The 16,554-nt window shown below is 40.0% G+C and overlaps 2 protein-coding genes across 2 annotated transcripts; one reads left to right on the top strand and one right to left on the bottom strand.

Moving 5' to 3' along the window:
• Window positions 1–7,638: 7,638 nt before the first annotated feature.
• On the top strand, window positions 7,639–8,862 carry LOC122640630 (fasciclin-like arabinogalactan protein 21). Its single transcript, XM_043833843.1, has one exon. The coding sequence runs from the start codon at window positions 7,729–7,731 to the stop codon at window positions 8,821–8,823; it is 1,095 nt and encodes a 364-aa protein (XP_043689778.1). The 5' UTR covers window positions 7,639–7,728; the 3' UTR covers window positions 8,824–8,862.
• Window positions 8,863–11,224: 2,362 nt separating this feature from the next.
• On the bottom strand, window positions 11,225–12,425 carry LOC122640441. The gene is made up of 2 exons (XM_043833640.1): window positions 11,883–12,425; window positions 11,225–11,463 (listed from the first exon to the last, which is right to left on the bottom strand). The coding sequence occupies exons 1-2, from the start codon at window positions 12,415–12,417 to the stop codon at window positions 11,417–11,419; spliced, it is 582 nt and encodes a 193-aa protein (XP_043689575.1). The 5' UTR covers window positions 12,418–12,425; the 3' UTR covers window positions 11,225–11,416.
• Between the last annotated feature and the right edge of the window lie 4,129 nt (window positions 12,426–16,554).

The following is a 16,554-nucleotide window of genomic DNA, read 5'->3' on the forward strand; positions in this document are numbered from 1 at the left end:
ATGGATTCCAATTTTTCCCCTCTCCTTACAATCTTGGCTGAATCATTTCCCTTTCGTAAGAGTGGGATTTCTGGTTTCGTTTATGTTCTTGTTTTGGCTTTAGATCGAAGCGATGCAGTTGACTGTCGCTGCTAGTTGGAATCTGTAGTGTTTGGCTCTGATGTTGACGATGGGTGTTACAGGAGAAGGTGTGGAGCGGAAGGGATTGTAGGGGGTTGCAGAGGGATGGGGATTGTAGGGAGTTGTTTGTGTTAGAAGAAGAAGAGGAGTGGGTGGGGGCAAAAATGTCAAAAAATATAATATAAATGAACACTGAATACTGTTTTGGATAGTTTTGTAAACTCAAACTCAAAACAGTGTATTTTTGTTCATTGAAACAATGAGTGGTCAGTTTTGTAAATACAAACCTAATACTAGCTAATCAGGTAATTTTCCAAGGAATGTTTCCATCAAAGAATGGGGTTTATTCGATCAAGTCTTCTTATCATCATTTAACAAACATACAAACGGATAAGAGGAATCTGGTACCATCAACCTCTACAAACCATTCATGGTCATCAATTTCAGATGAGATTTTGAAGATTATATGGAAGTGTAGTAGCCTACCTGTAGGAACCGCGGCCTCGGGATGTGGGTTCCTCCGCCTTGTGGGCAGGATCCATTAGGTTTCTATGGTCCCTTGACGACGAGGGTTTGTGGATGGCATCGCATTTCGATGTATCAACATAAGAGGATGAGATCATGCTTCATAAATTAAAATAAAAATGGATTCAATACCTAAGATTTGGGTCTAGGATCCGATAGGTGTAACCCCATCTGAGACAAACGGAAAGGACTACATAATTCCATCTGCTTTTGTCAGAGATTCCAAGTAAGTGGTCAGATTACGAGTGTGGAAAGATATTAGCATTACATCTCGTCCGATCAAACCGATCTTTCTACTAGTTGCTAGATGTAGAAGATTCTTCTGTAATAACACGTCTTATATCAACATGCAAGATTAAATTATGATGCATCAAACATAAAGAAAAGAAAAAAAAAAAGGTTCACCTTTTGGGATTGGTGTGTGGTTTGTGTGATTACACTTTCATTAAAAAAAAATAATAATAATAATTTACTATGTACACTAAAGTGAACTACTTTAGTGGTCTACATGGTGTCAAAAATAATAAGAAAAAAAGAGACAAATATTTGCCAAGAAACAAAAGAAATAAAGGAAAATGTACAAAATATGAAATATACGATGTCTCACGGCTCAGGTGGAGATGGACGATCAGCTTGTCTCTCTCCTATCGAATAAAGTAATGACTATGTAAAAAGAGATTTTGTTACTCAAACTTCGAGCAGAGTAACAATTGTATATGGGAATTCTCTACTTGTACCTGGACAAAGCAACGGTTGTATATTAGCCAAATGTGGATCAAGGATTAAGGGAAAGCAAGACTTCGAACCAGAACAACCTTTAGGTAGGGTAATTGAAGGATCTACCAATGGGGAAGGATGATCGAAGCTAGCAATAGGGGGACTAAAAAAGATATGGGAAATGCTCAAAAAGAGCAAAAATGGGAGAAAAATGGGAGTGGTGAGCCGTCCAAGGGTCTTTCTAGCTTGAAAAATGAGGGTGGGGTCACCCCTATTTATAGGGGTAATCTAGTCATTCGCGACGCCGCATAGAGGTCATCTGGCTAACGTAGGCCTATGGTCCCCCCCTCTATGCGGCATGGTGGTTTTTCCGCATCGCAAGGGATTAAAACCCGCATCGCTGCACTTCTTTCCGCGTTGGGGAACTTAGGTGCAAGGGCAATAGTCCGTTTTAAGAGAAATACCGATGTCAATCCGTGTTCTGTTGTTATAATCGCCAAAGGGGCAACAAAATTCAGTGTCCACATTACCCAAGATCAAGCAACTTTTATGGAGGTCATGTGCATCCAGTCTAGCAACTGCAATTGCTTTGTGTCAAAGAGGGGTTGATGTTGATCCTAACTGCTACTGCTGTCCAGAGGTGGAAACAAATCTCTCATATTTTCTTTGAATGCTCTTTTGTTAGAGCTATCTGGTTTGGGCTTTAAGGTTCCACCATATGGTTCTATGACAGTGGCTGATTGGATTAAAGGATGGTCTTACTTCTCACAGTTTGGCAAAACTACTGCAAAAGAAATGATTACCTTAAGTTACATTTATTTGTTGGTACTTATGGATAGCACGTAATAATGCAGTTTTTGGAAGAGGTTCTTGGACACCTGAAGATGTAATACAGGTATCGAATTCTGCTTTCATTGAGTATACACTTGCATTGGCATCTAGAACAGCAAATCAAGGAAAACTTAATAATGAAGAGGTTGCTACCTTTACTGTAGTTCAAGAGACACCATGCACTGATATTGATGGAATAACTACTCCAGTTTTATGGATTCTGCCTCCATCAGACCATATCAAATTTAACAGTGATGCTAGTATATATAGTACTGGTATCAAACAATGGAGTTGTTGGCTATATTGGTTGTAATTCCCAAGGGCGATCTACGATAGTTGTTTCTAACCCTTCACAATTTCTGGATCTAGTCGTAGGTGAAGCGGTCTGTATCCGAGCAGCTATGTTAGAGGCCATCTCAGAAGACTATGGATATGTTATTTGTGAAAATGATAACAAGGGTGTTATCTCTCTTTTGCAAGGTGGTATTGTAGCAGTGACTTTGTCTTTGAACCCTATCCTTGAGGACATCATACATTTGTATTCTTATTTTGTATCTTCTGCTTTTAGCTTTGTTCCAAGGGAGAATGACAACATTGCTGATCCCTGGCTAGGAGGGCATTGTCTGTAGTGTGTAAGATAGTTTGACCCAACTCCAATCCGTGGATTTGGGACATAGTGTCTTTCTCCCCGTGTGCACTCCACGCATTGTATGAATAAATTTCCCTATCTCCTCAATGTAAGGGGGAAACACCCCAGAAAAAAAAAAAGGATAGTGTAACTGAAGCCTTTTTGTCTCCTCCTTCCCCTCGTCCTTCTTCAACCTTTCTATATTTTCTGTATAATAAAATCTACTCCTTTGTTCAGCAGAATAGGTAGAGAGGATGCAGAGGTCGCACTTGCGGTGACCAATTAAAAGAAAGAGAGCTTGAGGGGGCTTTTTCCTTGAACCAACTACCGTCCATATCAGATCATCTACTCGCCATCTCCCCCGTTGCTTTACCCCCTTATTTTTCTTCCATCGATTATTGACCAACCTCCGCTTGCTCTGCAACTAGTTTTTCTCCCATCTAATGAAATTCCAACCCTCTCCTTTTGCAATGGTTCTTGGTGGCAGAGTTTGGACGCTGAAGTACATCTAATCAAACATGATGATTTCTTTCCTTCTCTTTGTCAATCCTTAACCGAATCTATTGTTTTGTCAATCTTTAACCATATCTAAGCATGAACAGAAAGACCTAACTCGGCTGGTTTTCACTTACTCAAACAAAAATATCGAATCGATGGAAAAACAATGTTACTCAGATCGAGTTTGGGCATTTTTCAAGCTTGACTAGTCTTCATGACTCTTGATCAGATTTTATGATTATTTTATTAGATTTGATCGACCCTGTTGAGTCGAAACCCAGTTTCGCAACTATGACTTAAGTAAGAAATTATCAGATTATGATATAATTCTGTATTTCATTCATATAATTTAGATTAGATTACAAGTGATATATATACAATACTAGATTGTTCAAAAGATGTTATCGTGAGTGACTCAAAGTCCTCGCATGTGAAACCGAATAATACAAAGTGGAATATAAAAAGGAATCCTAATGCTAATGAAAGAGTTTTAATGTTAATGAAATTATAATTCCGTTAATACATCCCTCAAGGTGAAGGATGAGTGCATCGAAGCTTCAACTTGTCATCCATGAATTAATTGCGGGTGGTAGGCAAAGCTTTGATAAGACTGTCGTCGTGATATTCCGTCGCGCACTCAGTCCCAACAAAGGGAGCTGAAATGACCTCTCTACCCTGCCCAAACCCCGCCCGGGGGGGGTCCACCATCCCCCTATTAGATGAACTGGGGCACTGGGCCGATCAGCAAACTGGAGGTGATAATTTTCCGAGGTCTGGACTGTGGGCGTACAGTCTACAGAGAAAGAGAGAAAAAGACTAGGAAAATGACAAAAGAGCATGTGAACTCTAAAATAAAGAAACGGCAGAGTACTTTTGACGCTTTGACCTGTTGAATTTTTTTTTTTTACTTTGACCTGTTGACCGGCGTTGATTGCCCTCTTATTCTTTACAGTAGACAGTTAGCAGTCAGGACTCAGGACTCGGGACTCGGGACTCAGTACAGAATGAATGTGAACAGACCGAATGATTTCTCTTTCTCTGTGTGGCTATGTTTGGATGTGAAGAAAGAAAAAACTGAGAGGTCTTTTTCTCCCACACCCCCCCCCCCCCCCCTCCCCAAAAAAAACTCTTCAATTTTAGTATCCATTTTAAAAAATCCAAATCCAAAACAAACAATAAGAGAATTAGTTAAATTTTATATTGGGTATAAGAATTAGTTTAATTCGATATTGATCCAGGTCCTCTCCAAGGAAGCTCAGCGCTTAGGGGAGCATTCAAGGGTTGAACTGTATCACACATATCTCGGCACATGCCTAGAAATATGTGTGTCACAATCCAACGATTGAATGTTCCCTGAACATGTTGGACTCCCTAGAGAGGAGCTCAATCCTTTTTTTCGATTGGTTGTAATCGATTCAACCAGTTTGGATTGAATTATAACATCTATGTAGATATCAGAGAATTTGCTCTATATGTTGAAGGGAATTGGAAATTGGAATCACTCCTTCCTTATGCTTTCTTGTGGGGAAGCAAAGTAAAGTCACAGCAGTCATTGATACACGGCTGTTGCTTTGGGAGAAAACAATACGTAGTTTCCTACCCAAAGGCACGCATACCCGGCCCCACATACACACTCACTTGATACACGTGACAGTCCGCTTTTCCTCATAAAGCCATAGGATTTTGCCTCCCTCTTTCTTTCGTTCTTTCTTTTGGAGCCCAAAAATCTCATATCATCTCAACCATCCAATATTAAGAGAAGTGGGCCCACAGTTGCAGGAGACGGTGAAGCTGACGAGGGCATAAGGAGTAGGGAAAATTGTCACCTCCAGTTCCCTTTTCTTCGGATCGAGATCTTCTCCAGCGCACTTGTGTGTCAGATGGTGCCCAACGTACATCGTGTGATTGGATGACTCCAATCCACACCATTGCACACATCCCAATGCAATAACATGTGGTTCGGGGTCTCCTCAATCCCCTTCATAGAACCAACATACAGGAGTACAGTAATTGTAAATCTTTATCAATTTTCTATGGTCAAAAGAATTCTCTCTTTCCCATTTCTCACAAAATGGCTTTTTTCCCATGAAAACGCAAGCGCAAGGTAAGACCTAGGAAGGCACTCCGGTCTCTTTCTCTGAGATCCAAGTCAAGAAGCTTTTATATATATGGGATACCGGCAACACCATACTTGTATCCTCAGTTCCAGCATATCTGGTGAAACAAGCACAATCAGAAAGTAATTGGCAACCAGAAAGCTCTGTTTTGCATGTCATATAACTAACTGTCTATGATGGCTCGATTTCTTATCCTCTGCTCAATTCTGTTCATGGTGGAGGTTTTGGTAATGCAGGCAATGGCACGAGAGTACCGATTAGTTACAGAATTGAAGCAATTCAAGGCTGGGAGCGAGGTCGACGACCGAGGTACCAGTGCTACCTCAGACCCACCTGCTTCTGTTTCAGTAGAAGAAGAAGACAAGAAGCGGGTGTCGTCGGAAAACGCTGAACCACCCAATTTTCGTTTCAAGAAGCATCACCATTCCTCAGATAAATCCATTTGCGGTGGAGGTGTTATCCTTGGAGGCCTTGCCACCGTCGCCTTCGCTGCTGTTTTCAGCTACATCCGCGTAACAAGAAAAAGGAACCCAAGAACGATGACAAGTGGCACTTTCAGCTAGCTCTGGCCCCGTTCAATGTTATTTTTTTTTTTTCCTTTTTTTTGTTTTTGTTTTTGTTTTCACCTCACTCATCAACCACGCAATTAAATTTTGTGTACAATCGCACCGGCTGGTGGTGAGATCTCAGGAATTCGGATTATAGGTGCTATACCCCCACCAAACATCGTATTTGTAGAATGCTAATACAAGTTGCAGAGTATAGATATGAAGAAACATTTTCAGGAAGATTCCAAGTTTTTTTTTTTTCTGTAAAAATTGAATGGTAAAGTGGAGAGAAACTTCACTTTCCCATTCCTGTTTGATCATGTTGTCTATCCCATCTAAGGTTCAAAATCCAGGTATCGGACTCGGTATCGGTCATTGTCAAAATCTTTTTGGATCAGAATTGGATTGGTACAAATCGGTCAGAATCTGTCAAAAAACCCTCAAAATTGTTTTTTTATGGATTGGGTCATGTATCAGTCAAAGTTAGTGGATGTTTGATTTTGGGATCGGATCAGCCGATATTATCCAGATTGGATCGATCAATATTGGTTGATATCGGTCAGTATCAGTCAATATCGGTCTAGATAATATAAAAAATAAAAATAAAAAACTTAAAACTTTGAAAAAATAAAAAAATATTCAGTCGAATCGGATCAGATCTGCCGATCCAACCGAATTGGTCAATCCAAGGAACGATCCAGTCAAACCTTTCCGTATTGGTCAAATCTCAAGATCAGCCTCGACCGATACCGATCCAATCCAACCGATATTAACTGATCCGATCCGAGATTACGAACCATGATACCATCACCATGTCGGTCCTAACTACACAAGAATCCCATCCCGTAGTTCTCGCTAAACAAACGGACCTTATTGGTAGAAATTTTGAGCTCTACCTTGGCTTGTATTTTAAGTTTTTGTTACAAAGGGTGATAAGGAGTATTTATGGAAACAAAAGGGACAAGGATTGGTACCTTACACGTACATGCAGAGGAACTCAACTTGTTATTGATTAGTTCATCTCTTGTTTCAAGAAGGTTAAGCAAGTTGAGTCCCTAGAAACTTAGGAACTCCTAAAATTTGTCATTCATGTGGATTTCAATTTGTCACTCATGTGTATTGCAGCAGATCTGTTGGGAGAACAATCAAACTTATTCATAATTTCTTTTAGTAAAACGTTAAGTGTTGCCATGCTCAGGTTGAATGGGATCCTATTCATTGCAGGGCGAAAGAGGATTGGAATGGGTATCGAGAGGATATTTTGGAATACACCTAAACATAGGAAGGGTTTGTGATCCCTAGGATGGTGGATGAATCATTTTCTATGGGTGGAAGGAAACTTAATCCAGTATAAAAATATTCCTATCAATTTGAGAATTGTATATGGAGAAAAAGCAAACCAAAATATGGTTAAAAAGTCAAATATAATATCCAAAAAGGACCATTCAAATACACATGATTAATATGCCAAGCTGGTCCAATAGTGTAGAGCTTAATGGTATACTAAGCTGAACCAGTTAGGTGTACTAAGCTGGAAAATTATCTCCCAAAGAATTAGTAGTCTAGTTAAAGAAGTGAGGGGTACTCTTGTCAATTCATCATATCTCCAACGGTCTTCATCCATTCCGTCGTCTATATGGATTCATATAAAGAAATGCTGTGTGTTTTCTCCTCATAAACAAAAGCTTTCTGTTCATCTTTCCCTTCTTCGTGTTCTGAAACAAAATTCTCTATTGTTTCGGACATGGCGTTTTCTTGCCCGCGTTGGTGGCATGCTTTAGTATACTTGGCAATCTCTGTAACTCTCGCCGTTATTGTAATCTCTACAACATTCCACTCGAAACCCAAGACCACCCAAGTCTTATTATCTCCGAAATCAGATTCTCGCAACCTGCACGGATTATCTCTGGGTTTGTATGCTTCTCGAGCTCTACGGAAGTCTGGATTCAAGGTTATGGCTACCTTTCTTGATATCTCTCCCTTATTATTCCACCCATCTACTTCAGAATTGACCATATTCGCCATCCAAGATCCACCCATCTCTAACATTTCTCTCCCTCCATTGCTGACGAGAGAACTCCTCCGTTACCACACTTCTCCTTCCAAGCTTTTCATGGAAGATCTTCTCAAGAAACCTCAAGGTAGCTGTGTTTCGACTCTTCTTCCTGGAAAACAACTTGCGATCACCAAAGTGAATGCTGCAAAAGGAAAGATCGAAATTAATCGGGTCTTGATTACTCATCCGGATATCTTCGTCCAAGGCCCCTTGTCGATTCACGGAGTTCTTGGGCCTTTCGTTCACTTTTCTCCAGAGGATATTGAGCAGGACAAGAGTCCAATCGCTTCAAATCACTGCAATTTAAATTCGAGTCTGGTTGCAAATGTAACTAAATCGACAAAAAGTGTGCCTTGGAGACGAATTATTAGATCACTCGGCTCAAACGGGTTTGTTTCTTTTGCGATCGGATTGCGATCAGTTCTTGATGTGATTCGTCAAGAATACGGTGGTTTGAGTTCTGTGACACTCTTCGCTCCGCCGGAATTGATTGATGTTGCATCACCATTGCCGATGCTGGAAAGGATTGTGAAGTTCCATATCTCAACTCAGCTATTTACGTACAGGGAACTGGCTTCGCTACCTGAGAAAGCCTCCCTGATGACTCTGGTTCCTGGTCAAGATCATAAAATTACAAATGGTGTTGTTGATTTCAGAGGAATTCTAGCCATTAACAATGTGGAAATCACAGTGCCAGATGTTGTCTTGTCAAAAAGGTTTGTTATCCACGGGATATCTCGAGCTTTCGAGATGGTAAAGCTGCCGGCGGCCACTTCCACTTAGATCAGTTTCAGAGCTTTCAGCTAATCAACTTAGCTTATTAGCCTTCTGCCCTTTACAAGAGAGGAAGAAATTTGTATAGTTGTTGCTTCAATGATACATTTTATTTTGGAGAATGAAATCTGTTCCAGAGTGAAGTTGTAAAGCCTTGGAAGACGCATTCTTCTTCTCTTCCCTGTTTTACGGCTTTCTTTCTTTTCCTGCTCTCTGCTTCTTCCCTTGGATTCCAATGATAAATGGAAAGGAAAACAGGTGAATACGCCCTCCACGGCTACGGGCTACGGGCTACACTGACCCTCGAATGCTGCCAAAGGCTAGAGAGCTATGGACTTTCCGTATGCGTTGTTTGTTATAGAAGCTTTGAACTCCATAATAATTCTAAACCAGGACAGGACAGGACTAATCCAATTAAACAGCCCAGCCCAGTACCACCCTAAGTGGGCTAGATTTGGTTCCTGATCCTCTACGGCGTAACTGGCAGAGCGACCTGAGCGACGCACATGCAGGTCGCCCTACAATGTCTGCCTTGCCCCTGCCCGAGCAGGGGTAAAGCGGTCATTGCAAGGCGCCCTGTTTGTGCGCCGCTCAGGCCGCTCTGGGCAGGGCGCCGTACCAAATCTGAATACGCTAGATTTCTTCTTCTACAGCAGCTCATATGTAGTTGGCAAGTACAAATTCTCCATCTCGTGACCTACTCACCTACCAAGATTAGGAACTGGAATAACACTTTTAAAGCTTAGAGAATAAATTTGGGAATCATTAATGTGAGTTTCCTTCTTTTCTTTTTTTTTTTCTTTAGAAAAAACATCTTTCTTATAGAATTCATCCAATTCAGTCTCAAATTGATTTCTCCTTTTTAAACAAGTATGTATGAAAATCTATCAAACATTCTACTTGATTTTAAGGGAAGTGTTCTCTGTCGGGAAGCGTGGCTCCTATGCCTACGAGAGACCCAATCAACACCCCCTTTTGGTTCAATCTAAGGGGCTAGGGAAGTCATTTTATCGAGAGGCACGGGAGTCATTCTCCCTAACAAGAAACTTTCTTCCTTGATTTTAAGGAGGGTTCCCTAAAAGGCAGTGTGGCAGAAGCATTAATGGGGAGGGATCTCCGCTTTACATGGGGGGTGCAGTGCTCATTTCGCACCCCTTTACGTCTATGGAACATCCGCTATGCTGCAATGGGATTTTCGCCTTTCATGGGGGGTGTTGCGGTCACCCATCTATGTCTGGGCACCTTTGCCACACTACCTTTCAAGGTTCTTTTTCCATTGATTTTAGCCTTTTAGGGGAAAAGAATGTTGCTTGGTCGCGAGCTACTATGCCGAGACACAGGGTTGGTGAAATGACGATGTCTAGGCATACACTCTCGTTTGGCCTTGACACTAGTGTAGTGGCCACACGACCAAACAACATTCTCTCCCTTGATTTTACTATGCAACCAAGTAAAAAGGTTTAACTTTCCTATCCTAACTATTTTCTTTTCTAACTTTTGTTTCTTCTCTATAATCCATTTTCATTCATATCAGAATAATCAACAAGAGGCCAAGATAAAATGATTTACTTTTCTTTTTCTCTAATTTTGGTTTTAGCTCATATATTTTCACATATGTTCACAGGAACAAGAATTTATGACTCGCATGGTTCCCTCGCAAAACTATCGTTCGAGTCCTCTTGAAATCGAAAATCTCATCTATGTTGATGCCCCTACGCACACTCTCATTAACCCTTGCACCAATGCAGGAGCTATACAACCAGACAACTAGGCAGCGATCTCTTGCTCCGAACTTTACTAGAAACTTTGGACAATTGCAACAAATGCACCTACTGTGGAAAGTGTCGACAAGGAAGATATTGATTGTGTTAAATTTGAGGATACCAAATTATTTTTGATATTTCCTTCTTATTTCTCTCTTGCCATGACTCAAGTCATGATCCTAAGAAGGGTTTACAATTTTATATTTTATAATTTCAAATTAATCAGAATGATTGAGATCTCATGGGTTACCTGACCTAGCTCTCCAGAGTCCAGACACTAAAGTGCAGCTTTTTCCTACTTTTCATATTTATATAAGAATCGGGTACAGGGTTCAACCCATTACTAAAATGTTTATACTTTCCAATGGAGACTGCCATGGAAGATAAAACAAAGCCAAGCCAACCAATCTACCAACCAACCATGAAGGAACAGTACAGGGTAGGAGAAAGATTCCCCCTATCACTAGCTAATTGCCTACTACCTACTACAATCAATCACAATGCATGCAAAAGATCTATGTTTCTCTTCTCTTCTCTTCTCTTTAAAAGACACTCTTTAGTCTCTCTCTCAGGAGCACTAGGTTAGTCTTGTTCATAGTTAAATCAAAGAATTCTAATCTAATCCAAAGTGAGAAAACCCAACAAAATTACTCGCTTTGATCCCTTCCCTTTACTGTATATATATATTTGCAAGACGAAAAAACATAACAAACACAAGTCCAAAACCCTAATTCCCAAATTTCCGATTTTTACAGCCCTAATACACATCTCTAATGGCAAGAAAGAAAAAGAGAAGGGGAGGAAGTGGGAAAAGCACAGGGAAGCGGTTTCAATTAGTTTCATCTTTGGGCGTCAAATCCCTTCTGCTTCCTGCCATCCGAAACGCCTGCAAAGCAACGATTAATTTCGACTTACTTTTCGAAATCACTCAAATAAACAAATAAAACGTTCAAAAAGAAAAATCAGTTTCAGGCTTTCAGCAACAGGTCACAAGAAGAAGAACAAAAAGGCTATATGGACTATGGGTTGGAGAAGAAACCGTGTTCCTAAATCCGCAAATGTACTTCAAAAAATAAGGGTTTAGGGAATTACTTCAGTATCAGAGAACCTCAAACCGGGTTCACACCCACGAAATGAAAAAGGCAAATCAACTAATGCCGACACGAAATCCATGACGGAATGAAAATTCCTAATTGTTCAATAAAATAAAATAAAAACATTTCTTTAAAGAAAAAAAAAAAATAGAATAAGAAACAATTTCATGAATCATGAAGGTTGCTTGGATCGAGGGGAATTAAGAAGAACCTGATCTGAAACTCAGTGACCCATGCCCTTTGGGTTCGCAATCAGGCGGATCGTCGAAGAGAGAAAGGGAAAGTTGCTTATGAGCGACTCCGATGTCGAAAAGTATAACGCCCGATGATGGATCGTCAACTACGATCCCTTTAATGGGTAACCATAGAAATAGCTCTTTCTGTGAGAGACCTTCAAGCCCAGCAAGTGCTCCATAGCTGAGATTACCTTTTACAACACTATCAAAGTAGACTCTGTCCTCGAATTTCGCTAAACAAGGCCGATCGAGGAACACTTCCAGAAGGCCGTTTTCGTGTAGATTATACGATTTTACAGCCTTCGGGAGGAGACCGGCAGGCAACCCATTGTTTCTGAGGAGATCGTGGATCGGATCGCAGTGGGCAAGAGGAAGAACAACGATCAGAACGCCTAAAAGCATCAGAAACGCCGTGAGACGATGACTCTGCTGTAACGCCATGTCCTTCAAATGGAAAAGGAGGGAGGAGAAGAAGGGGTTTTGCGGAGGTTCTAAGAATTTTGGTGCCATCGAAGATTGCGGTACATATTTATATAAAGACTCTTTAAAAGGACGACTCCCCCCACATATTCAATTACTAAATAGCCCTTATTCCCATAGAAAAGGTCCAGGCGTTACCACTGTCAAATGACCAATTTAACCTTATAAAATGTGTCACTCTCGCCGCTTCCAAAATACAAACCCTAGTCCTTTAATTAAATAGTGTTAACATAGTATGGATGGACAACTCACCTTTCCCATCCTTGTCTTCTCACTAAATATAGGTTTTTTGGGGGTGGGGGGGGGTATTACATGACCCGCAAAATAAAGAAATGAAGGGGTAGTTTGGTAATTTGAGTAGTTGAGTGAAAGAGTATACGATTGACGACAATGGAGAGTTTGTTACGGCTTGAAGGATGATAAAGTAAATCGACAACTTCCTTAAAACTGGTAAGATTTTATGCTGAGTAATGCTCTACAGGATAAACTCTTGCTTTGCATGGTAAGTGTGACTCAGATAGAGAGAGAGAGAGAGAGAGAGGGGAATCGTGACAGTGATAACAGCTTGGCAGAGGGTGGGGAGAGCTAAGCTGTAAGCAGTAGCAGATCTCTGGCGCATTGCTCAGTTTGACAAGGTGGTGGAAATTACGAAGTTTTCATCTTAAAAAACTAAAGTCCAAACTCATATCCCCAGGCAAACAACGAAAAGGACATCGCCGGTTTTCTTTACCTTCTTGGTGTCCAAGGGCAAAAATGGTAGTATAAAATTTATCTTAGATACAATGATGTCATTACCATTTTTTTATTTATGGTCCAGGTAGCAAATTAACAATTTATTGTAATAAAAAATGTTTATATGAGGATATTCCTTTTCTTATTTAATATTTAACCTTTCTTTTATATTTATTTAATTTTCTTTCCTTAAGCATATGAGAATGAATTTATTTTTAATTAATTCACCAAAAAAAAGAGTTTATTTTTAATTAAAAAAAGAATTCTTTGAGCAAACAGGAGTATAGAGGTCATTTCATGTGAAGAGGAAGAGAGAGACAAAGAGCACTAGTTTTTACCCTTTACATTTGACTTAGAGAACATTTTCCTTTAATTTATGGGAAAAATTTCGCTACACAACCTTTAGAAATATATATGTCCTCTCATATAATCTCTCTATTATGAATCATTTTATAAATGTTTTGATACCAGTAGAAAGCAATGGTTCCTCCATTGACATATATAATATTAATATAATGGAGTAACATATGGATCTTCTCCCTTAATTAATATTTTTTTCTATAAATGATTATTTACAGATACCTAATAATAATTTTCTGGGAATGATTTCCCCAAACTACCAATATGGGAGGGATTTTTCATGTCAAATCAATGGTGGTGAATATAATAATATATCATATAGGAAAAAATAAATAATAAAATAATTTATATGAAAAACAATGGTACACTGACAACATGGGAAACTTGTTCCCTAATTTTCTTTCGAGAAAAAGTTCTTTATTCGGGAGTTTGATCTATGCCAGCACTCCCATGAGTCTCTCTCTCTCCTCTCCATTTGAAAAGACACCTCTACCCTCTTATTTTGAGGAAGAGAGAGATAGACACATGAGTCCGGAGAGAGAAGTACTTCCCTTTTCTTTCTTTGAAATTTTCCTATAAATGAAAGATCCTTTAGTACATACATAGCCAATATTCAAATGCGTAAGAATAGTTTCACTCTTGTGATAGTGTGTGATACTCTTTTTGGTAATTAGGAGAAAACAAAAGGGTGTTATTGAAATTTCATAGGTTAAAACAGTGTTTATGAATAGTAAACAAACAATAACCAAAAGAGAGTTCCAAGAATTATGATTAGTATAAACATTATGATTACAAAGCTTGTTTAAAATGGCGTGTTTTACTTATCTTTTTCAAATTGATTGAACGTAAAAAGAGGAAGGCATAGAGGGGAGAGTTTAGAATATAATCTTTTAATTCTTTAAGGTGGCAATCACTTTATCTTTCTTTGTGAACACTTTCCATGGTTTCTCTAATGACATTTCGTACATGGGATTGATTGAAAACCCATGCGTTTGTCTGTGACATGGCCTACCTATCTCCTCAATCCTCACCAAAATTTCAAAAAAATGGAATTGGATCGGCGAAATCGGTTATGGTTAATCTTGATTTCTCTCATTTTGGAACACTTGACTCATCTTCCATTTCAATTGATTTGGAATGAAATCGGATCAGAATCAACTGGACCGAACCTGGTCCTGATTCAGATTCAAAGTTTAATAATCTTGGTACTCACCAGTCACCATCAAGCATGGAACGGCATGGTCTTGAAACTCGAGATCTATGATGGGGGTGTGACTCAACTAATTCCGCTTAATTTAAGGAAAGTCAAGGTTCTGAGTGGAAAGGATTTCTTACCCCCGGATAATAAAATGGAAAGGATTTGATTGATTTGATCCCCAATTTCGAACTTTTTGGAGTTGTTCTTGTACAAAAAAGTACGAGAAAATCTACCAACATCTGCCTTAGCAGAGTTGGTGAGCCGTGGTGTGTTTCATGTCCATGTTTTCTCGGAGGTTTCGAGTTTGAATCTCCTTATTGGTACCTTTCCCCCCTCCCCGTCTCCCCTATTTGAATCTCCTTATTGGTACCTTCCCCCCTCCCTGTCTCCCCTATTCATCAATCCCTTTTATAAAAAAAATATGTATATAAAGCTCTCAATTCTTAAAAAAAAAAAAGTACGAGACCATCCAAGTGGGGGATGCATTCATTGGATGTTTCCTGCATCCCATTGGATGTTTCGTGTCACAGTAGGTTACACTCCTGAACAAGAAACACACTCTGGTACCTTTTTTTTTTTTATAATTACGAGGGATATCCACACACATGAAAACATGGAACAGGAAGGATGGATGGCTTCATGAAAATATGTGGTCGGGTGAGGTTGAAGTGGTTGGGGGCCTTGGACTTGCAAAGTGGTGTGGGTCTGATGGATGACCCTTTTCATAATTTGTTAGAATGACATATTTTTAAGGGTCGGTGTTCTATGTGGGGGAGTACGGTCCTTGTGCACGCACTAGGGCCAATGAAAGTACATGCATTGACAAATTGGGGGGGGGGGGAGATTTTCGCCTAACATGGTGCAGAGTGATCATTTCTCCTCCCCCCCCCCCCCCATCCCCTCTGTGTCTGGGTGTGGGCAATACACTCCCCCAGAGAGAACTATCTTCCTATTTTAAAATGAGAGAAGATTCTCCATGCAAATGGTACAGAGGATTTCATCAAAGAAGTGCAATAAAATGGTTTCATAAATGTTTACTCCCTATTGCGATCAACCAATTAGGTTGAAGGACCAAAGGCCCAAGGGCGGTCTCGAAAGCATCAGGCCATGAAATAACTGGTTCAAAAGGGCATGACAAAGAGGTTAGGTAAGGATCCAGATCCTCTACTTCCAAATCCTTGGTAGCCATCACCCTGCCATGCTCCCATGGTATGCCACGTCTATATATGCACATCTAATGGTTCTTTGGAGAAAATTTCAAGTTTTAAAATCCTTACTTAATTATCTCCATGAGAAACCCCAACTGGTCCGGTTGATCAAACCAAACCAAATCAAACCAAATGGATTGTCAACACTGGTTGCCAGAACCTCAAAGACACCATGGTCGATCGTCAAGATGAAACATCAAATGTACCACCACCCAGATCATAAACCAAAATGTTCTTCTCTCCTCCCTTTTTGTCTAGTCCATAGGCAATTGCAGCAGCTGTAGGCTCATTAATTATCCGAGCCACATTAAGCCCTGCAATTATACCCTGCATCCTTTGTTGCCTGCCTCTATGCATCATTGAAGTAAGCTGCAACAAGGAACACATAGAGGTCATGGAGAAGAAGAGTTAAATCACAAATAAAAAAAAGATGGATTTCAAATTTTATACCTAGAACAGTAACAACGGCATTCTTAATTTTCTTCCCAAGGCATGCTTCAGCCGTCTCCTTCATCTTCACTAGTATCATAGCACTAACTTCTTCAGGGCTAAACACCTTGGTCTCTCCATCTATGATCTTCACCTGTATATAAGGCTTCCCATCTTTGTTCACAATCTTGTAAGGCAAGAACTTTTTAACTCTTTGTACCTCCGTACCTCCGGATCATC

Source organism: Telopea speciosissima, chromosome 9 (assembly GCF_018873765.1).
Source record: "Telopea speciosissima isolate NSW1024214 ecotype Mountain lineage chromosome 9, Tspe_v1, whole genome shotgun sequence".
NCBI classification, from domain to species: Eukaryota; Viridiplantae; Streptophyta; class Magnoliopsida; order Proteales; family Proteaceae; genus Telopea; species Telopea speciosissima.